Raw genomic sequence first — 23,565 nt, forward strand, 5'->3', positions numbered from 1 at the left:
CCACCCTCTCCAGCAACTGAGTTAGGAAGGACGCCTGTAACTTTGTAGTGACTAGGTGTATTAATACGCCATCCAAAGTGTAATTAATAACTCATCATGCTCAAAGCAATATTCAATGTCAGATTCTTTTTTTTTTTTTTACCCATCTACCAATAGGTGCCCTTCTTTGTAAGGCATTGGAAAACCTCCTTTGTCTTTGTGGTTGAATCTGTGTTTGAAATGCACTGCTCGACTGAAGGACCTTACAGATAATTGTATGTGTGGGGTACAGAGATGAGGTAGTCATTCAAAAATAAATGTTAAACACTATTATTGCACACAGAGTGAATCCATGCAATTTATTATGTGATTTGTTAAGCAAGTGTTTACTCCTGAACTTATTTAGGCTTGCCATAACAAAGGGGTTGAATACTTATTGACTCAAACTATTTCAGCTTTCATTTTTTATTAATTTCAATAAAATTCTAAAAACATAATTCCACTTTCACATTATGGAATATTCCACTTTCACATTATGGAATATTGTGTGTATGCCAGTGACAAAAAAAATCTCATTTTAAATTCAGGCTGTAACAACATAATTTGGAAAAAGTCAAAGGGGGTGTGAATACTTTCTGATGGTCAACTCAGTTCAACTCGGGATAACCGGTACTACGATAGCGGCTCAGCTTTTAACTAGATAAATCTATATGGCAAAGAACCCTTTAGTACTAATCTGTCCCCGGGCAGGCTAACTCAGGGCAGGCTAACTCAGGGCAGGCTAACTCAGGGCAGGCTAACTCAGGGCAGGCTAACTCAGGGGTGAGGACCAATGAAATCAGACACCTTCCCTCTCGCAAAGATTGAGTCATCATCCCTTTCATTTGAGTTAGAAGACTGATTACATATTTTATGAACCTTTTACTGCAGTGCGCTAAATCACATTACACATTTAGTAATGACAGAATGCATTTAAAACTTAACGCACAGTAAAACTTGTGTATGACTAAATACAACAATTTTATCGATAGGAGTGAGAAAAAAGTTGCTTGTGCATTGATAAGCACACCAAAGACGGCATTAACGATAACTAATAAATTAAAAACGACACTTCAAAAAACCTATTTTACACCAAAGCCTGCTGAATTTGCAAGATAACTTTTCTTTCATTTTGATTTCGGCACAAATGAAAATGTGGCACCGACTCGGCCCTTGGGTCATTCCCTCATAGAGCACAAAAAACACCCACCATCTCAGATTGTTCTGAAATAGTTTCTGTTAGAAACCGATAGGGTTAGCATTGATGCAACATTATTTTGTTGAAATATAATTTGATCTCTGAGATATTAATCTAGCTCATTGTACCATAATTGGACATTTGAATTTATAGGATTAATATAATATTCAATAAATATAAACTCAGCAAAAAAAAGAAACGTCCCTTTTTCAGGACCCTGCCTTTCAAAGATAATTCGTAAAAATCCAAATAACTTCACAGATCTTCATTGTAAAGGGTTTAAACACTGTTTCCCATGCTTGTTCAATGAACCATAAACAATTAATGAACATGCACCTGTGGAACGGTCATTAAGACACTAACAGCTTATAGACAGTAGGCAATTAAGGTCACAGTTGTGAAAACTTAGGACACTAAAAGAGGCCTTTCTACTGACTCTGAAAAACACCAAAAGAAAGATGCCCAGGTTCCCTGCTCATCTGCGTGAATGTGCCTTAAGCATGCTGCAAGGAGGCATGAGGACTGCAGATGTGGCCAGGGCATTAAATTGCAATGTCCATACTGTGAGACGCCTAAGTCAGCGCTACAGGGAGACAGGATGGACAGCTGATCGTCCTCGCAGTGGCAGACCATGTGTAACAACACCTGCACAGGATCGGTACATCCGAACATCACAACTGCGGGACAGGATGGCAACAACTGCCCAAGTTACACCAGGAACGCACAATCCTTCCATCAGTGCTCAGGCTGTCCGCAATAGGCTGAGAGAGGCTGGAATAAGGATTTGTAGGCCTATTGTAAGCCAGGTCCTCACCAGACATCACCGGCACAAACCCACCATCGCTGGACCAGACAGGACTGGCAAAAAGTACTCTTCACTGACGAGTCGTGGTTTTGTCAGATTGGGATTCGCGTTTATTGTCGAAGGAATGAACGTTACACTGAGGCCTGTACACTAGGGCGGGATCGATTTGGAGGTGGAAGGTCCATCATGGTCTGGGGCAGTGTGTCACAGCATCATCGGACTGAGCTTGTCATTGCAGGCAATCTCAACGCTGTGCGTTACAAGGAAGACATTCTCCTCCCTCATGTGCTACCCTTCCTGCAGGCTCATCCTTACATGTCCCTCCAACATGACAATGCCACCAGCCATACTGCTCGTTCTGTGCGTGATTTCCTGCAAGACAGGAATGTCAGTGTTTTGCCATGGCCAGTGAAGAGCCCGGATATCAATCCCATTGAGCACGTCTGGGACCTGTTGGATCGGAGGGTGAGGGCTAGGGCCATTCCCCCCAGAAATGTCCGGGAACTTGCAGGTGCCTTGGTGGAAGAGTGGGGTAACATCTCACAGCAAGAACTGGCAAATCTGGTGCATTCCATGAGGAGGAGATGCACTGCAGTACTTAATGCAGCTGGTGGCCACACCAGATACTGACTGTTACTTTTGATTTTGACCCCCCCCCCCCCTTGTTCAGGGACACATCATTAAATTTCTGTTAGTCACATGTCTGTGGAACTTGTTCAGTTTATGTCTCAATTGTTGAATCTTGTTGTGTTCATACAAATAAACGCAGTTGACAGTGAGAGGACGTTTCTTTTTTTGCTGAGTTTAGTACCTAACATCCGATTTGGACCAAATTTGTTTAACAATGAGTTAGCGATGAAGAATGCAAATACATTTTCAAAATCCACCCACGTCAATCACACCCCAATAACTAATATAAGTTCTCTATGTCAGATGGTGGGTGGCATGGTTTGCTGAAATGACATCGAACGACCCCCATGGATTGATGTTTTAGTACTGTCTCAATGAAGAGTTCGGCGTTCGACTAGCAACGTGCGACATGCACGCACAGTTACAAGCCCGTTGGAGTTAGCAGCAAGCGGATGAGCAATATCCACCATCGTAGTACGGATGAAGCCTGACTGGAATGTGAAGCTAACTGAAGCTGGCTAGCTTTAGAAAACCCTGAATAAATCTAGCTTCAAATCCAATTTTATTTGTCACACACACATGGTTTGCAGATGTTAATGCGAGTGTAGCGAAATGCTTGTGTATTCCAGGTCGTAATGTTGGTGAGTTGACGTTGCTCTCATATCCAATAGTATACCCCTCTGATTTGACTTTCAAGTTATCTAGAAGGTTGACTGTAACTATGTACTGTTTTGGCAGAGTGAAAGTACAAACGCTTCCCCCATTCAAACACACACCAAAGCACGCCTCCAAGACCCAAATCTCATTCTCAGTCACATTACCTAATGAGGAGAATTGAAACCGAGGCTAAATCAGGAAGTTCAGCCCCACTTTAAAATGTTGAGAGTAAATAATTTTGCCTAGAGACAGACTACCCTCAAAGACAGCCTGGGGGATTCAATAGACAGACTTGTCACACCCATTTATGGGGCTAGGGCAGTGATTTCACTGGTTTCTCAAGTGCTGCTGAGGATGGGTCATGACCCTGCGACTGGGGGATTGTGACACATAAACAGCTGGTCAGTCTGACATATTCCCTTTGTCTCGACAATGGAACAGCTCAAAAGGCTGAGTGAAAGCCTGTCAGCCTAATCAGGTGAGAATGCAGCTCTCATCATTGTGTTACATAAGGAGCACATTGAGACAGGCTAACAAGGAGCCACACTGTTCCAGCCCGAGGTCACCAAGGTGTCATTCTGCATACTTCTTCAATGCTGAGAAATCCAAGTATTTCACTCTTGACAATCAAAAGAGAAAGCCAAATCCATGCTAATCCCTTGGACTTTTTTTTAAACAATAGAGCGAGGAGATCATTAGAGAAATGCAACCACAAATTTTTCAGTGTGAATCCTGGGTCAAGTGGAAAGGGGATCGGGCCTAACGGGCTCATTTGAGACTGCTGTATCAAGTGAAGACTGACACTTTAGTTTCTTTGGGAAGATAATCGAGCTCTACAATCATCTTATCAGACTACATACAGAAGAACAAACAACAATCTGATTACCTCCCTTTAGCAAATCACAAAGTATTCTAAATCGCATGGGCGCCGGAGACAACTGGAGAACGACAAATACATTCTGAAAGCAACTCATTATTAAAAGCTGAGGAGCGAGGTCTAACGCTGCTGATATTCTTTGGTTAGCACTGAGCTCTGTAATTTCAGGCTTTACCATGACTCAGAGGTCTCAGTTGGACTAACCCCCCTTGCCTCATCCCCTCCCCTCCCTCAGCCAGAGATACCCAGTGAGTGTAATTAACACCTGCAGGGAACCAATCGCCTCCAGGGAATGGGTGGTGTGGTCATCGAACGAGCCACAGCCAGCCTGACTTGACAGTTTTGGGGATAATGTATAGCAGGCTTTCCGTTTTGACGTTCAGTCATTTCTGAAAGCATAACCATAATTGTTAGCTTGGAACATAATGAATGTGCTCCCAGTTTAGTAAATGGCACCTAGCATGGGTTCTGTAAAAGCTCATATATCATACAGTACAGATACAACATTGGCACAAATCGAATCAAATCCATGCAGAATAAAAAAAAAACATTGCTCCTGACAATGATAAAATTCTAATGTTTTCACTCAAATTAAAATGAGATAGTGAAGTGAAAACAAAACCTGATTACATCATTAAAAATGAATTTCTGTAGATCAGGAACAGCAAGAGCAGTTGTGTGACCATGTTGTATGGTTTTCCGCAGTGCAGGCTGAATCGAATCCCCTCCCAAAAAAGTATATATTTTTTCACTTACTTTAAGTTAAAGTAATATAGTGTACAATAACTTGTGTATACCATGCATCTGCTGTAAGACTAATTAATAAACCTAACCCCCAAAACCACAACGTTAATTCTCTCTTCTATGCTCTAGGTGGGAGACAGCCGCATGTACACAAATAACCTATACCGATCAACTCTTACCACGTAATTGCGTCGCAGTTTCTATATACGTAACTACAATGTTGTTACTACAGTTATTACAAAGGTATAGGGACAAGTTAAGGTACTGAAGAGTTATTCATTTAAGCACAGGGAATTCCATGTGATGAGATCAAGCAGAACCAAAACAGAGCCAGGGATCTATCTATTAAAGGAGTGAACGCTGATCCAGTGCCAGGTCTCCTCTCCCCCACATTTACAGTCACCACTCTCTCCAACTTTCTATGGCGTCGTCCCAAATGTCACCCTATTCCGGATGTACTGCCTTCATTTTGACATTAGCCATCGGACCGGGTGTGCCGTTCATTGTAACACTAGTGCTGATACAGAATCTAGGTAAAGACCGGATCTCACAATCCCACGTAGTGTGGATCCCTGTAGAGTGTGCTGACAAGGCATTCTCAACCCCTCATTTTCATACTTGCACAACTGGTTCTGCGTCCTCGCGCCCTGCAGTATCAGATGCTTAGCGCAAGCCAAACATGACCGAGCTATGGGTGAATTTAAATGAAAACACGTGTCTTGCGGCTAGTATTTTTTCCCCCCCCGTCAGTACCGTGCTATTTAGAATGACATGTAATGCCTGAGGTTTTCGACGTTAAAACATAACAGGGGGAATTGGTGTTTTCTATAATACACAGAGAACGCAGACTGGAATAAAATATCTGCTCACTTGAGTTGCGCCGCTTTTGGTCCAGGGTAATAAACAATCAGAGACGAGGGATGAGACGGTTGAGGGAATAAGTTCTGGGAAAGGGTTTGGAAATGGGTCAGTCAGCAGAGACTCCTCTCCCTCTTCACTCTTCCTGGAGGAAAGGGAAAGAAGAAGTATATAAAACAGAGGCAGCCATGGTAATGTCATTGGGATTGTATATTAGATTGCTGGAGGGCTGACGGTCTGGAGCCTACAGAGAGAGTCATAGGGATCTCCTTAGCGTCTATCTGAGACATCAGATTTTACAGTCTATACCCAAACTAAAGCTTGAGTATGGCCAGCTAGTGTTCTATACCTCCTCTCTATTGTTGGGGCCTTTGAGGAGGACAATGTGTCTTCTGTACATTCGAGGGGATCGGCATGACTGAACAGGTGATCCTCCCAGACAGACATGGATGACGGCCAGTGTCACTGTGTCTATGTCTGCGACTGTGTTGCCCCCCCCCCCACACTCTCAGCCAGTCAGACGACACACCCAGCAGAGGGACAAACCGATATTTGATAAAACAGATAACAATGCACCCTCCACCTCAGAGGCCGCTTAGAAATAGCACTTTGGAGCCTAGTTCTCTCCAAGTCAGCATTAATCCCATTAAATGCGACATTAATCAAGAGAGTTTGGTGATACACCCTCTATACATTCTGTATAGGCTACAATCTGTATACCCATGTCGACCCCATTCATGCATAGTGAATCCACAACTGAAATACGGTGTATAATGCTTGTTTATCTGATATGGATTTCTGATAGTGTCATGTACGAGGGAGCGGCCTTGATGGCCGTTCTGTTGTTTACTTCTCAAAGCGTGTCCGTTTAATCCGTTCACATCGAGAAAGAAAACGGAAGAAAAAAAAAACAACCCTGTCCGTGTGGGAATGACCAGGCTGACAAAAGCGTCACCACATTCTCCGGTAGTAGCATGAGAAGATATGAAACTGAGAGTTTATAAGTGAAGGCCTTGAATGGTAAAAAAGGTGGCTCACGTTGACATTTCCTTACTGCTCTGTAAACACACAGCAGTTACTAAGTTACTAATTACAAGCAGAAAAGTAACAGGTGCTTGATTCGAGTCCAGTTCTTTCGGTGTACTATCCAAATTGGCTAAAACTATCCTCTCGTTGACAGCTGTGTGTTCACCACAAGTGTTTACAGGTACAAAGTCTACAGCTATTTTTCAAACTGGGACTTCTTTGCCCTACCGCTGCGAACACAAAGGGTGTACTATTCCTCTGTAGGAGAGCACATTGTATGAGCTCATTAATCACATATGTTAAAGATTAACTTCAAGTAGTGAGTTACAGTATAAAGTAAGATAGATATGCTGAGGCTCTTGGAGGATATGCTGGGATTTATATTACTAACACATTTATGAGGTTTGTGTTTTAGACAGTTCATTGAAAACAGACTAAAAATAAGTTTTAACAAAATACAGTAAATCACACTCATTCACACCAGCCATTCCAAAGGAGAAATAAACCATACCTATTTCCTTTGCAGACAGCAGTCTTGGAGAGCTGGGCAGTTGGTGGTTGTAAAGAAGCATGCAAAGGGATGAGGGACAGGCTGGAAGAGCCACTCACATTACCCTTCCCACTCCCAAAAAGCTCTGCTTTCTCTCCGAGGCAGCCAGGGGTGTGTACGTCTTCCAGTGTGTTATTCATATCACTCATGGGGGCCGGCTATTTCCAAGGCATCATCTGGAGCAGAGAAAAGAGCTGAGCTGTTGGATTGGAGTGTAGAGTGTTCAGGGCAGTAGCAGAGCAGAGCAAAGTGAGAGCTGGGAGCGAGAGCTGGCTGGGCTCCTCTGTCTGATCACAGCACACAGCAGACACAAGCTTCTCCGCAAGGCTCATCTGCTGCCCATGAGGCTGGCCCAGTGGGGCAAAATGAACCCTCCTACCAAAACATGATCCACCACAATAAAGTTATTTTTAAACGCACTGACTCCCAAATGAGCCCTCTTCGCTTTGACACAGTGACATATTAAAATCCACAAATGTGTCTCTCTCCCTGTCTGGCTTTTCCCCGCTGGTTTTAGTTGTTAATGTACCCTCTTTTTTCCCCCTTCTTGTATTTTTTTAATGAAATGATTTATTTTTACTACCTGGAAAGCAGACCTGCACACAAAGCACACTTACAAAGGGTTGTTCGTTGTTGGTATGCAACTTATCTCTGTAATGAGTCCTGGAGGTCTGCCAGACTGTAAGACCAACTGTTCCTTTGTCACAGACTTCACACTGAGGTCCCGACTCTACTTTAAACTGAGCCCTGTGCTGGACTGGATGCATGTGGAGAGTATCCCAGACAGAGTGACTCAGCTTTGGTGTGGTGGGCTGTGGCGTGGTAGTCTATGTCATTCTGTGATAGCCAGCCAGGCATTATGTGGGGGGATGGTTGATGCGATAACATCTATCTGAAAGGTAATGTGTAACAGAGACTGGGCTGGGGTTGAGAGGCTACTGTAGATAATGACTGCCTGCATGTGATTAAGGTAGCATCTGGTCGCAGTACCAGTTTACTTAGCTTGCTGAAATCTAGATGACAGAACTTCGGTCAATACAAAACGTAGCAAATGTTTTTTACTGGGTATTTCCAAAAAGCCCCAAGCGCCAAAGTCATGTTCATAGGAGCACAACAAATTGGGTGTCAAATGAAAGCTAAGAGTTTATATTTTGGGGAAATTAAAGCATATGTACATTTTTCTACTATTTTCCATCCTAAAAATTTGGAATGAGCAAAGGCTTTGATTGCTGGTTAAACAAAAAATGTATGAAAAAAGGTATTAAACTATACATTCAGAAAGTATTCAGACCCATTGACTTTGTCCAAATTTTGTTACATTACAACCTTATTGATGAAATTGTTTCCCCCCCCTCAATCTACACACAATAGCCAATAATGACAAAGCAAAAACTGCTTTTGTATGTGCAAATTTATACAAATAAAAACTCAGTACATTTTTGAAGAACCTTTGGCAGCGATTACAGCCTTCTTGGGTATGACGCTACAAGATTGGCACACCTGTATTTGGAGAGTTTCTCCAATTCTTCTCTGTAGATCCTTTCTCCACTCAACGACATTCAGAGACTTGTCCCGAAGACACTCCTGCATTGTATTGGCCTTTGTGCTTAGGGTCGTTTTCCTGTTGGAAGGTGAACCTTCGCCCCAATCTGAGGTCCTGAGCGCTCTGGAGCAAGTTTTCATGAAGGATCTCTCTGCACTTTGCTCCGTTCAGCTTTCCCTCGATCCTGACTAGTCTCCCAGTCCCTGCTGCTGAAAAACATCACCACAGCACGATGCTGTCAACACTATGCTTCGCCGCAGGGATGGTGCCAGGTTTCCTCCAGACGTGACACTTGGCATTCAGGCCAAAGAGTTCAATCTTGGTTTCATCAGACTAGAGAATCTTGTTTTCAAGCCTGATTGGTGGAATGCTGCAGAGATGGTTGTCCATCTGTAAGGTTATCTCATCTCCACAGAGGAACTCTGGAGCTCTGTCAGAGTGACCATCGGGTTCTTGGTCACCTCCCTGAACAAGGCCCTTCTCACCCGATTGCTCAGTTTTGCCGGGTGGCCAGTTGTAGGAAGAGTCTTGGTGGTTCCAAACCTCTTCCATTGAAGAATGATGGAGGCCAGTGTGTTCTTGGGGACCTTCAATGCTGCAGACATTTCTTTGTACCCTTTCCCAAATCTGTGCCTTGACACAATCCTCTATGGACAATTCCTTTGATCTTATGGTGTGGTTTTTGCTCTGACATGCACTGTCAACTGTGGGACCTTGTATAGACAGGTGTGTGCCTTTCCAAATCATATCCAATCAATTGAATTTATCACAGGTGGACTCCATTCAAGTTGTAGAAACATCTCAAGGATGATCAATGGAAACAGGATGCACCTGAGCTCAATTTCTTGTCTCATAGCAAAGGGTCTGAATACTTATGTAAATAAGGTATCCTTTTTTTATTTTTAATATATTTGCAAAAATTTCGAAAAACCTTGTTTCGCTTTGTCATTATGGGGTATTGTGTGTAGATTGATGAGGGGGGAAAAACATTATTGAATCAATTTTAGAATAAGGTTGTAACGCAATAAAATATGGAAAGGTCAAGGGGTCCGAATACCTTCCAAATGCACTGTAAATACTTCAAAACACAATCATGTTTAAGACCCCTGCCAACTAATATCAACATTTAGTTTCACAGAAATTATTTTCCTTCTGTAAGTTTAAGAAATATTGCCTAGTGTCTTGTCATTCTGTTACCAAAAACTCACATATATTTAACATATATTTTCACATCTCTCCCTCATGAGGGAGGATAATGAAAGATAACGAAGTAACAATGAAAGTTAGCCCTACCAATTAGTTTGTGTTTTTACTGATAACAATTGTGTATGATTTATTAAAACGCATCATTATGTTACCAAATCGATAACAGAATGTTTGCAACAGAATTGGCTACAATGAGAATTCATAGAAGTCACAAACCACAGTTGGGGGGGGTCCCCCCCCATTCAATGTGTAAAATCATAGCTTGATACTGCATTCTTTCTCCAGACATCCTTGAGTAGATATTTAACTTAGGAAAAAGTGGTCACATAAAAAAACTGGGGGAGATTTTACTGTCATTCTGTTACCAAACTTTACATCTGCGCTGTTCTTCAAGTAAATGCGTTTCTGTAAAAATGTATGTGGACATTGTTCAAAGTAGTCCTTGTGCATAGATTTGTATGGTTTAACTTTCCAATCAATGGTTTTTGTTTTGCATACTTCTAAAGAGTATCAGCATCATTCTGCTTCCGTGGAATTGCCCTACTCCAATGATGACTATTTCCACTTTATTTGTAAGTAGACATTGAACATTAATTTGTTCATGGCTGTTGGGTGTGATAATTATTGTTATGTGCTTCAAATCTGAAAAGTGGCCAATATCTGTACAGGAGCAACTTTTCAAAGTGCTACTTAAACTGCAAAAAAAAAAAAAAAAATCTATGGCGAATGCCATTAAAACTCCCACTCTACCTGAATATCACTTGTTCTGAGTAAAGTTCTTATTACTCAATTATTGGATTCTTAAGTCAACGTGAGAGCCATCAGATAAAACTCTGAAAAGAGTGAAAATGGCACAATCTATGTTTAGTCACATGTCCATCATCATTGTGTCTTTTCACGGTTTACAACAAAACAGGCTCTAAAGGGTTTACTCGAGGACACTGAGCATCTATTCCCAGAAAATGGCTTCAGTCTCACACTGAAGAGGCTTCTGTGTGTCTCGGGGTCCGTCCCAAACGGCACCCTATTCCCTACATAGTGCACTACTTTTGACCAGAGCCCTATGGCCCCTGGTCAAAAGTAGTGCACTATAAAAGAACCTGGGTGCCATTTGGGATGCATCCTCAGTTGTTTAAGCAGCCGCTAGCAATTAAATGGAAATCAGACAGATCTGTATGACCGGGAGCTGTGAGCCTCCAGTAATGCACTCCCAGTGTAAAGGAGCCTGAGCTAACAGCACTGTCACAATAACATAGCTCCACCTGGCTTAGGTTACCTTTTCACTTAGACACACCATCATATGAAAAGGCCCCCCTCTCTGGAGAGCACCACTGACAAAGCATGACACCAACAAAACAGGAAACCATCAAATAAAAAGGACAGAAGTGACATGCTACTGCTTAAGTCTTTGTAAAGGTGAATGTGAATAATCCCATGCTTATTCAACAGATGCATTAAGCAGCGCAATAGTGATTTAGTGTAGTGCATTTGTTTGCCTGTGTGCGAGAGAGAAAGAGAGAGAATGACACATACAGAGAGAAAAAGAAAAGACAGAACGACAGCGTAAGAGAGACACTACTCAAACAATCGAACTGGGGGTCCTCCAGTGGCAAAGTCCGAGACAAGGACGCTTAGGCCGAGCAGCATGAGCTGTCCAAAAATAACCCTGGACTGATACACATTCTTCTGCTATCAGTCAATGCAAATGCTTTCTAATTACATTAGTAGAAGATGAGAGCCAAAGCTATTTTAGTCGTCAGTGCCACCTCTCCCAGTCTTGCCACCATGACAGTCCCAAAATAAGACAATAGCTGGTGAAATCCGAGGTAAATTCTCTCTGTGTGCATTATGGATGAGGAGTATTGGTTGAGTAAGAGATGCTGAGCACTTATGAGTTCATGTAAAGCGAACGGGCCAATCATACAGTAGCTTCGGCACCCGTTTCGTTCCTTAACCGTGACCTAGGTCGTTCCTCATTGCACATACATGCACTGAAACAAAGCCATATTATTGCCCTTTCTCCCAGAGGTCATATTGCATTCTCATGCCTTCAGCAGCCCCACTGAAAGTGATCCCCTCTCAGTTCTCGATCCGACACGAAGACAGTCCACAGCACTAGACTGACCTTGTCGGAAAACAGCCTGCATCCAGGGTAAGACAGCCTACATCCAGGGTAAGACAGCCTACATCCAGGGTAAGACAGCCTACATCCAGGGTAAGACAGCCTACATCCAGGGTAAGACAGCCTACATCCAGGGTAAGAATTACAGTACCGTGTCATCACTATGTATTTGGAGCTAAGGAGTTTCGAGTAGCTAGATCAACACTGCCATGTACGTTCGTCACAAACCTGCCGTACGCGCTTCTCGTTCCCCAGTTCATTGTCCTTACTGAATATCCTAGTCCCACTCACCTCACGTTCATGAGTGGCGTGGGGAGTACAGGTGAGCTCCAACCCATGTTCCAGTGGGTTAGCTGCTCCTACAGAGAGGAGTTGGCCAGGTACACTAACATAGTGTTTACGGTGTCACAGCTGATTTCGTAAGGAAGAGAGAATTTACGACAGAAGCTCGCAAAGACAAAACAAAGCTTTAGGTGTCTTTCGGCAAGGTTGTGTGGTTATCGTTGTAGCTGAAAAACCAGGAACAGGTGTGGGCTCGTACAGTGTGACTGACATCAATATATGATCTAGCCCCCTAGACTATGTTCTAGCTAGAATAGGAAGTAATTGAGCAAACACTATCCTCATCATCATCATAAAATGATTTGTCTTCGGAGCAGCATACTCCCCACATCTATTTCCAGGCCACACATGCAAGGGGCACTGCGCTTATGGAAAGTGCAGAAACAGTTATTCTTAGATGGTCACGTAGAAACATAATTGCGCATTACAAACAAGGCACACATCACACACACACCAACTCACTCATTTGACCTTTACAGCACAACTTACAACATCAGCTGCTCTAATGGGGGACATCACAGAATGGAAATAGCAAACTGGCTTTCTTTCCTAATCCTTCATCCTCTGTTGACGCAGAAAAAAAAGAGGACAGCTATAATACCGCAATCTATCATTCCTTGGAGTCCCGGTTTGAACAAAATGCTCTGATTCACAAAAACCAAGACAATTTAGTTGATTGGAGAGAAATGTTGTATGAGCCATTACGTGCATGACCGATCAGCCAAAACACCTCATGCTGCTGGATTAACAATAGACAAAACCCTGTGACAAAACAGTTTTATGTAACTTGGTTGTTTCGCCCCAACTCAAGAAGTGCCGAAGCTAAAAGCAGAAGAATCCAATGCTAGGTGCAACAGGCAGATTACAGTTAGGTTTAATTTAATGTGAAATATAATGTAATATTATGTGATATGTTACCTACCTCCAAATCAGTCATGTCTAGGTAGGCTGCATTAAAGTAAAGTAACTACGAGGGTGGAAGGGTAGGATGGGGGACACAAAGAGAGGGGGGGGTAGCAAGAGAGTGAGATCATTAGAATCTCTACACATTGCCTGTAATTTACATATCACATTCCACCACTCACTGTAGCGCTTTGAGACTGTTTTTTTAAACGAAAGGCGCTTTACAAATCCAAATGTATTATTATTTATGACCAAGACTTTTCCACCGCTTGTTGAATTCTGCCCCGAGTCATGTCAGATGAAGAATGAAAAATATATATATATACATACATCTGGCACCAGACATCCAGTACCAATGATGTCATGAGTATTGTCATGCCTCCTGGGTATAATCTAAATCCAGGACCACTGTGATCTGTTAGATCTCACTAATGATTTGGCAATGTTTGGCATTTAGTCATTTAGCAGACACTCTTATCCAGAGCGATTTACAGTAGTGAATGCATACATTTCAATTCATTTCATACATTTTTTTCCCCCCCCGTACTGGCCCCCCATGGGAATCGAACCCACAACCCTGGCGTTGCAAACACCATGCTCTACCAACTGAGCCACAGGGAGGCCACTACTGAAGAAGTCAGTTATAGTTTCGCAGGAAGTTCTGATAATACATCCCAATTAGTAGATGAAAAAGTGAAACTTAAAAGTGAAGAATACGCAATGATAAATTCCTAAGTCTAGCAGCTAATAGGCCTAATGTGTATAAGCAACTTAATTGCTTTACAAATCACTTCTAAAAGCAAGGAAAAGGCTGCTAGCTTCAGTGATGCCAGATTTACTGACCTGCATGGATAACAGATAACAGACAACAGATTTGCCAAACAAGGCAAAAAAAAATTCTAACCAATGTAGACTATTCTTTCTTTAAATACTGTAGTAATCTTACTTTTCTAATCCATGTAGAATTTACTTGAATAGCAAAAAAAGTACAAATACTGTGTTTTAAAGGAATAATACCTAAACAGTATATTTAGCGATACAGTCGCTGTTAAATTAGCATTTTTTATTTGACAAAAATCCATCAGTTAGGAAAACTAGCATCTGTAAAGATCTCAGTTAATACCAGGTTCATGCCCTTGTATTAAACTGCATGAACTCGGGCGTACAAAAGAGAGAGATATCGCATAATGTAACATTAACATGCGCCCGTCGAGCAAACACACTTCACAACTCTAGGAGAAAAATACTTGAAACGTGTAGACAAAAGGAGCTATATCTGTACAGCATAGCCTGCTCCCAGAGTATGTACTAAAGCTCTAGGAATGAAGAGGTTTTAGCCTCTGAGTGTAGTGCAGGAGGAGATAAGGAGACCTCTGAAATATCCACTCATCAACTACTAAAAATACACACCCTTTCTTGCTGAATATTACATGAGGCAATAACCAGCAATGAATTTCTAACCTACCCTGGGTTTGGAAGCAGGAGGGTTTTTTTCCTCTCCAAATGATTTCATTCCTACTGGCTATGCACCAAGTGTATCATGCCTCTTTCAAACATTCAAAATTGGCTATATTGTAAAAATGTATGAAAACAAATTGTAGATTTTGGGTTTAGGCATTTGGGTTAGTAATGTGGTTATGGATAAGGTTTAAAATATATTTTTTTATGACTTTGTCAGCTAGACCACTTTGCATAGCTGCCTCCAGAACAAGATGCATGACGAAAAACGCTGAAAAACGCTGCCCTGTTGTGGCCAATATAGATTTCAATGTCAAGCCACGACTCAGTCACTTCCTTCGACTGACGCCAGATGGCAGTAGCGTAAGTGTTGAAGCGACGTTTTTTTTCCTATGCATTTTACGGAACAGTAGACCTAAAGACATTTCACAGAAGTGTGAAATAAAGCGCTATAGCAGCCTGTGTGTAATGTCCATAATTACGCAAAGTAAACAAAACAAAATGAGATGAAAAGGATTACAATGGGAAATAATTTGAATTATGAATGTATAATGGGGGGGTTACAGCCCTACAGGCTTGTTATGATTTTGCATAACTTTCCAATTCCCATTTGAAGATGCAACAGGGTAGGCTACATAATTTCACGTCAATGACACAGAAGACAGGTAGGCTGCACGTCTCTTACCTTTGCTGGCATATTGCACAGGAACATGCGCCACTGACCTCAGATATTGACTGTCTGAAAATAAGATCCAGTCAACATAATAAGACATCTCATAAGGACTAAAAACGCAATGTCGAGGACAAAAATAAACCATCTGGACAGTAGGCTAGCTATCTGTCCAAATCCTACAATTAGCCTACATAAGTGTTCCCTAAAAACGGATTACTGTAACATAATCTACCTGCTACTCGCTGAAATAACGTTACTGCATATTGATTCCTCGCTCGTCTTCATCGCTGTCCTGGAGGTGTGTGTGTGTTAGCGTGCTCGTCTAGTCCACGCGCTCTCCCTAGACAGGTGTTTATATTTACTCCCGTGTTACGTAACGTCATGCACAACCCTCACGTTCTACCTGAAAGAGGACTCACTGAGATCCTGCATGAAAAAGTTTCAAGTTTGCAGAGAAGTATCAAGTTACCTTTTTTTTGTGCAACCTGGCCTGCAAGGCAATTCGTATTATCCGGGACGTTTCTTTGTGTCACTCTTTTTAATACATGTTAAATTATGTGTTGTTTTGTCCTGTTTAATTGTGATGGGATTGTGAGTTGTTTGCAATGAACTGCACTTCAATTACTGGACATTTTTACTGCTAATAACATTGTCTTCTGTATCGGATTTCTTTGCAATTCAGTTCAACACATCGATTGTCAATATAATACTTTAATATACACGACAGTAACCTTTATTCATAACAGCATTATATGTTCAGAGAAATACTCTACACACCAGTGTATGTCTGGGCACAGCTTTATCAAAATCAAATGAGTAACACAAAATGGATCGAGGGATTTATAAGTACCACTTTCAGGTCCACCAAATTGACCTCTTCAAAATGAAAGACGGTATTAAAATAGGCTACTGTATTTTATCGATGACAATTACAACTGAATATGGAAACTAATAATATACTTTTTTGGGACAAAATAACACACGTGAAAAGTAGAATATGCATCAAATTTGAAATAGAAATCGTGAATAATAATAATAATACATACAATTATTTCATAATAACATCCAAATGATATGTGGAGAACATCTACTTACAGTTACTTTTGTCATAACAAAACAGAAAAGTAGTCTCTACTACAGTTTTGTAGGTTGTTGTTAAGACTAGCAACAGAGGTCGTAAAAAACTATCAAACAAAGTTTCTATTCCTCTTTCCTCGGCTCGAATAGACTCCAGGGCAGGACATCAGGCTCCTAAAAAGACAAAAGAGGGAACTTGAAACCTAACTCAACACAATGATACATACATTATATAGGCACTCAGACTACATGAATGTAACACTGTCGCAGCCCCACGTATTAACATTGTGCTGTAACACCATGTTATTGTACAGTCTAGTGCTTACTGTAGATGTCTCCGTTGATCCATTACTTCTCAGCTCCTGTCCACACACACACTGAGCCACTGCTCAGGGTCACTCTGGCCTGCCATCTGAACAGTCATGTTGTCACTGGCTGGGCCACCGCTCAGGTCCGCCCTTCCCTGGAGCTCCAAGCCTTTGTTCTCCTCCGCCTCTCCATTGCCACTTCCCTGTGCTCAGCAGAGAAGACACAATGCACGCCGTCATTCAAGACTCAGGACTGAGAGTGCCAGTCAACACTGAGGAAACAGGAAAGACACTGCTGTACCTGCTTTATATACGCCAACTACCTGTACAACACGAGTATAGGCCTAGAACAGAGTCCTTCAGGAATAAATATGGTAAAATACATGTGCTCAGGCTATTAACAATGAGATAAAAAGTGTTCCCCACTGGATCACAGGGACCAGCGCATCAATGACACGCAGGCACATTGGCCAAGTCTCTTAGGGAGGGGACCGTGTCACAGGTCAATGTACAGTACTAAGAGGTAGGATATGCAGCGAGGATTGTTTACCAGGCCACAAACTCGGCACAAACTCTTATTGTAAGACTGTTCCAATTTCATTGCGAGAAAATTGTATATACATTCTCAGAGAGGAGTACATCTCCCATTTCCTGTGTTATTCAACAGTCTCAAAGCTGACCCCAAAGGACATGGGAAACAGCAGTCTGGAGACTTCATCTGAGGGTAGTCTAATGGTTAAAGAGATAGCACTGACAGTGAAACATCGATCACTTTTAATCAGCTAGAAACTACAAGATTCTACTGCAAATTATTTTTTAAAGTAGGCATATGCTATGAACTTTAAAACAAGTATCAAAGAAATTAAAATTTTAGCCTAACATTTTATGGGAAAAGCAACTCTCTGGGTTTTATGTCATTTCAGAGTGTAGAGAACTGTGAATATAAATATCCAGATTCCTACTGTATGTTCTAATATTGAAAATACAGAGTCTCATATTGAGAAAGCACATAACACAAAACATCTGCAACAACTCACCATAGCCCTACATGGTCCTTTAGGATCATTGACTAAAAAGCGGCTTGTGATCGGGTAGAATGGTGGCGAGCGAGGAGAGGGTGAGGTGGAGTCAGTGGATAAGGACTGGGACCTCTTGACCGCCGAGGAGACAGCCTGGGCAAAACGGGACGGGGTCGTAGGAGAGTAGGGTTTGGGAGCAGCAAAACTCCTCAGTTTCTCCAGGCTCAGCCCTGGGGATGGGGGCGCCCTGGCAGGACTAGGACGTGGAGATGGCACACTCGGCTCCACTTCAACTACATCAGCGCCCTCTGATGTCTCCTCGTCCCACTGCACCGGAGGAGGGAAGCTGTCCTCCTCCACTAGCTGCAGGGCGTGTGCTGCTGCTGCCACTAGACTGCCTGGAGCCTCCCTCTGGCCAGCGCCAGGACTGGCATTCAAACTTTTCACTGCCGCCGAGGTTACATAATACCCAGGTGTTCTTTTGTGCTGTGGCAAGCGGAAAGAGCCAGGCTTGGGTTTAGTTGCGGGCGGAATTTTCATCTCCGTGACCTCTGCTATTAAGCCTGCTTGGTCTCCCCCACTAGAGGGGGATGGAATCTTGTCATCTCCTGCAGGAAGTATTCTTGTTAGTGTTGAGGGGGAGTGAATAGGCTCAACCACATTGCTATTTACAGTGCTCTTACTACTACTACTAGTAGTAGTAGTAGTAGTAGTAGTAGTAGTAGTAGTAGTGGTGGTGCTGTTGACTTGCTGAGATTGGGAGTCTTCCCTAGGTACAATAGACTGCAGCTCGGTCTGTTCTGCTGTGACCCGTAACTGCTCACCCTGTGTAGTACGGTCTTTGAGTTCAAGTGAACCTACTTCCTTCTCGAGAGCCACGTTGGGGGATTCCAACATCAGCTCCAGCTCAAAGTTTCTCAGTTTCTCCAAAGTCTTGTGAGGCATGATAGTGTACGTAGTCATCCCCACCTTGGGGATGTAGTCCCTTGTCAGCTCATTGGATGGCTTCGGAGGGGCCGGGCCCCTTTGAGTGGACGTTTGGTACTGAGGGGCTGCTGAGGCAGGAGATAAGGCAGGTGTGATGGGGTCAGCAGCGATCAGCAGCTCCTCTGTAGATGTGGCCATGTCCTTCTTCAGCGCCACCGTTGCAGAGGTAGAGGCTTTAGAAGGGGGAGGCACTTCCTGTTGTCGGGGTGGTGACACAGGACAGGGCGGTGTGAGATCGCTCTGGACCTGGGCATCCACAGCAGGGGGACAGGGGGTGCTTGTGGCCACTGGCCGTTCACGATAGGAGGGGTCAGTGTCCAGCTGATCTGAGGCCTGTGTTCCTGTACTCTGTGTCATAGGCTGGGCTGCTGGTGGGCTGATAGTAAGAGAGCTCTCAGTACTACATTCACCTTTGACCCCATCTTGTGTTGTGTAATCTTTACATGGCAAGTCTGTCTGACCACCTATTTCCTCAGCTTGGCAAGGAGGGCTTTCTGGAGAACATAAAAAACATGATTTAGTACAAAGTAGACAATGATCTTGCCAACATTGCTACTAAAGCTATAGCATTTCATCCATAGTTAACACATTAATGTACATTGAACAAAAATATAAACACAACATGTAAAGTGTTGGTCCCATGTTTCATGAGCTGAAATTAAAAAATCCCAGACATGTCCCATAATGCACAAAATGCTTATTTCTCTCAAATGTTGTGCACAAATTTGTTTACATCCCTATTGGCAAGCATTTCTCCTTTGCCAAGATAATCTATCCACCTGACAGGTGTGGCATATCAAGAAGCTGATTAAACAGCATGATAATTACACAGGTGCCCCTTGTGCTGGGGACAATAAAAGGCCACTCTAAAAATGTGCAGTTTGTCACACAACACAATGCCACAGATGCTTCAGGTTTTGAGGTAGCATGCAATTGGCATGCTGACTGCAGGAATGTCCACCAGAGCTGTTGCCAGAGAATTGAAAGTTAATTTCTACACCATAAGCTGCCTCCATTGTGGTTTTAGAGAATTTGGCAGTACGTCCAACTTGCCTCACAACCGCAGGCCATGTGTAACTACGCCAGCCCAGGACCTCTTTATATTTTTGTTCAGTATATTTGAATTCATCGCTACTTGCAAACATACCATCTGCATCTTCAGATGTGTCCATCTCAGCAATCAGCATGGGATCCGTGCGCTTAGTGTTGTTCACCATGCTGTGCACTTGTCTGTCAAAAACAGAAGTTATGAAAAGCAATGCAAAAACCCAAGTCAAAGAGAAACTACTTAATTCATACTGCACACTCTTAGAAAAAAAGGTGCTATCTAGAACCTAAAAGGGTTCTTTGGCTGTCTCCATAGGATAACCCTTTGAAGAACCCTTTTTGGTTCCAGGTAGAATTCTACCTGGGACCCAAAAAGGTTCTACAGTACGTGGAACCCAAAAGGGTTCTACAGTACCTGGAACCCAAAAAGGGTTCTACCTGGAACCAAAAAGGGTTCTCCTATGAGGACAGCAGAAGAACCCTTTTGGAAAGCGTAGGACTCTCTGCTAGAGTTCGTACTTGCCATCTGAGGACAGATCACAAGCCTGATCTTCCCCTGCTGGGCCCTCGCTCTCGGGTGGTGAAGAGGTCTCCATCTCAGCATACGGTGTGCCTGGTGCCTCCAGTGGTGGAGAGAGGGCCTCTGTTCTCTCAGAGTCCACGGAGATGTCTGCTGTTGACAGGTTGAGGCTGCTGTCGTCCTCCTGGACATCACTCATAGAGTCTAAGACCACGGAGGCAGTTGTCTCCTCCTGCTCCACGATCTCTTCCAGTGTATCAGGAAGTTGGCCACCTGCAGCACAACAGGATGGAAAAGATTGCAGAGGACATTTTCAATTATCAAGAATCGTAAAATTGAGATAACAAAATCTGCAATGTCTCATCTAAGTTGGGATGAAGAACTGCAGTGTGATGACGAGTAATGGTGTTGTGATGGGGATGAGAATGTCAGACGTTCAATTTAAACCAGACTCACTTAGAGAATAAGTTAATTTGGCTAATAAGAAAATAAGTACTCCTTTACTTCAGAATGAAGCAGCATATTATAAAAACCGATAGAAAGATGATTTAGTATTACTAACATCACTTTCACAGTCACACAGCTGCAGACATAACATTTGTGTCTCAGGGAAATTTCAGACAAGTTAACTGGGCTTAATGAAGACATGTAGCATCTTATTATTCCCCTCTAGTTCTTCACTCTGCATTTCAAGGCCGTCACAGAGGAATAGAGAGCAGAAGGAATATTCAGCAGGCTGGTTATACAAAACTGGGACTCCTCACTGTGCAGTCTGATGTCTAACTGAAGTGAACAGCCGTGGGACGTCGGGGAGGGATACCGAGAGAGACATCCAGGCCTGATCTCTCTCTGTGAAGTTGATTATGTGAAGCCAGTGAGGGAGGGAGGGCAGATAGAAAATGGAGCAATACAAGCATGGAGAAGTCAAATCTTTACGAGGACACTTTTATTTCATACAATCTGAGATAAATGGCTAATGTGGTATTCAAATACTTAACTTACAAATGAAGTTTCTATGAAATACACTCACTTAGGCCGTCATTGTAAATACAAATGTGTTCTTAACTGACTTGCCAGGTTGAAACATTTTTTAAATTAAAAACAACTTAAGTCTGACAACATGAAAGATGTTACAAAAGACAGGAACAGAACACAAACAAGTAGAAAAAGAGGCAGAAAAAAGATGACGCCGAGACAGATAGAGCCTACACTAAGTCTCTCTGGGCTGTGTGTATAGAACCTACACTACCATTCAAAAGTTTGGGGTCACATAGAAATGTCCTTGTTTTTGAAAGAAAAGCAAATTTTTTGTCCATTAAAATAACATCAAATTGATCAGAAGTACAGTGTAGACATTGTTAATGTTGTAAATGACTATTGTAGCTGGAAACAGCTGTTTTATGGAATATCTACATAGGCGTAGAGATGCCCATTATCAGCAACCATCACTCCTGTGTTCCAATGGCACATTGTGTTAGCTAATCCAAGTTTATCATTTTATAAAGGCTAATTATTCATTGGAAAACCCTTTTGCAATTATGTTAGCACAGCTGAAAACTGCTGTTCTGATTCAAGAAGCAATAAAACTGGCGTTCTCTAGACTAGTTGAGTATCTGGAGCATAAGTATTTTTGGGTTCGATTACAGGCTCAAAATGGGCAGAAACAAAACACTTTCTTCTGAAACTCATCAGTCTATTCTTGTTCTGAGAAATTAAGGCTATTCCATGTGAGAAATTGCCAAGAAACTGAAGATCTCGTGGAGTGGGAGGCCCCGGTGCACAACTGAGCAAGAGGACAAGTACATTAGAGTGTCTAGTTTGAGAAACAGACGCCTCACAACTCCTCAACTGGCAGCTTCATTAAATAGTACCCCCAAAACACCAGTCTCAACGTCATCAGTGAAGAGGCGACTCCAGGATGCTGGCCTTCTAGGCAGAGTTGTAAAGAAAAAGCCATATCTCAGACTGGCCAATAAAAAGAAAAGATTAAGATGGGAAAAAGAACAGACACTGGACAGAGGAACTCTGACTAGAAGGTTTTTGTTGTCTCTGACTAATGCCCTCCTTGCCTGGTCTGTGAGTTTTGGTGGGCGGCCCGCTCTTGGCAGGTTTGTTGTGGTGCAATATTCTTTCCATTTTTTAAATAATGGATTTAAATGGTGCTCCCTGGATGTTCAACGTTTCGGATATTTTTTATTACCCAACCCTGATCTGTATTTCTCCACAACTTTGTCCCTGACCTGTTTGGAGAGCTCCTTGGTCTTCATAGTGCACCTTGCTTTGTGGTGTTGCAGACGTGTATATAAGGTGTGTATAAATACTGAGATCATGTGACAGATCATGTGACACTTAAATAAAGTCCACCTGTGACTTCTGAAGGTAATTGGTTGCACCAGATCTTATTCAGGGACTTCATAGCAAAGGGTGTGAATACATATGCACACACCGCTTTTCCATTTAGTATAATATTTTGAAACTAGTCATTTTTTACATTTCACTTCAAAAATTTGGACTATTTTGTGTATGTCCATTACATGAAATCCAAATAAAAATACATTTAAATTACAGGTTGTAATGCAACAAAATAGGAAAAATGTCAAGGGGGATGAATACTTTTGCAAGGCACTGTACTACTGTAGTGAACGACTGGGAGTGTATGTCTGTAGATTTAATTATCAGGTTAGATTAGAATGTACTTACTGTCATGACAGCTCATTAAAGATCACTCCTCTCTCACAGAAAACATTCAATCCAAGCTAAGCTAGTCAGTAACAAATAACAGATATAACCAAATGCCGGTATTCAATCAATAGCAGATAGTCTTTATTTGATCCATTTGATTATATTGAAGTACACTGAAAGATAAGCCTATGAAAACTCATGCAGGAAGGTGTAAATATGCAGCAAGAAAAACAGAATAGAGCATGTTAATCTAACAGACAGAAAACATGAGGAAAAGCAGCAGGTCAGCGCAGATAGAAGTGGACATGCTTGAGG

General features: G+C 42.4%; 2 protein-coding genes and 1 non-coding gene across 12 annotated transcripts in view; all 3 read right to left on the reverse strand.

Annotated features, from left to right (window-relative positions):
• The window catches only part of LOC115160723 (growth factor receptor-bound protein 14), a 53,646-nt gene extending 37,721 nt beyond the window's left edge, over positions 1 to 15,925 (reverse strand). The window contains exons 1-4 of one of the 5 annotated variants that reach the window (XM_029711053.1): positions 15,843 to 15,925; positions 15,623 to 15,676; positions 7,325 to 7,539; positions 5,800 to 5,932 (exon numbers count right to left, since the gene is read on the reverse strand). In XM_029711053.1, the coding sequence (XP_029566913.1) occupies positions 5,800 to 5,932; positions 7,325 to 7,512 (321 nt within the window). In that variant the 5' untranslated portion in view covers positions 7,513 to 7,539; positions 15,623 to 15,676; positions 15,843 to 15,925. The other 4 variants (XM_029711054.1, XM_029711051.1, XM_029711052.1 and 1 more) reach the window with 4 other exon arrangements.
• Positions 14,028 to 14,102, reverse strand: trnaa-ugc (transfer RNA alanine (anticodon UGC)). The gene has a single exon. It is a non-coding gene; the product is annotated as a tRNA-Ala (tRNA).
• A 378-nt stretch (positions 15,926 to 16,303) lies between the features above and the next one.
• LOC115160722 (cordon-bleu protein-like 1) overlaps positions 16,304 to 23,565 on the reverse strand; it is a 52,946-nt gene continuing 45,684 nt past the window's right edge. For all 6 annotated transcript variants that reach the window (XM_029711046.1, XM_029711044.1, XM_029711049.1 and 3 more), the window contains 5 exons: positions 20,568 to 20,841; positions 20,149 to 20,231; positions 18,033 to 19,495; positions 17,014 to 17,198; positions 16,304 to 16,861 (listed from right to left, as the gene is read on the reverse strand). In XM_029711046.1, coding sequence (XP_029566906.1) covers positions 17,043 to 17,198; positions 18,033 to 19,495; positions 20,149 to 20,231; positions 20,568 to 20,841 — 1,976 coding nt within the window. In that variant the 3' untranslated portion in view covers positions 16,304 to 16,861; positions 17,014 to 17,042. The remainder of the gene's footprint in view (positions 16,862 to 17,013; positions 17,199 to 18,032; positions 19,496 to 20,148; positions 20,232 to 20,567; positions 20,842 to 23,565) is intronic.

Source organism: Salmo trutta, chromosome 24 (genome assembly GCF_901001165.1).
Source record: "Salmo trutta chromosome 24, fSalTru1.1, whole genome shotgun sequence".
Classification (NCBI taxonomy): Eukaryota; Metazoa; Chordata; class Actinopteri; order Salmoniformes; family Salmonidae; genus Salmo; species Salmo trutta.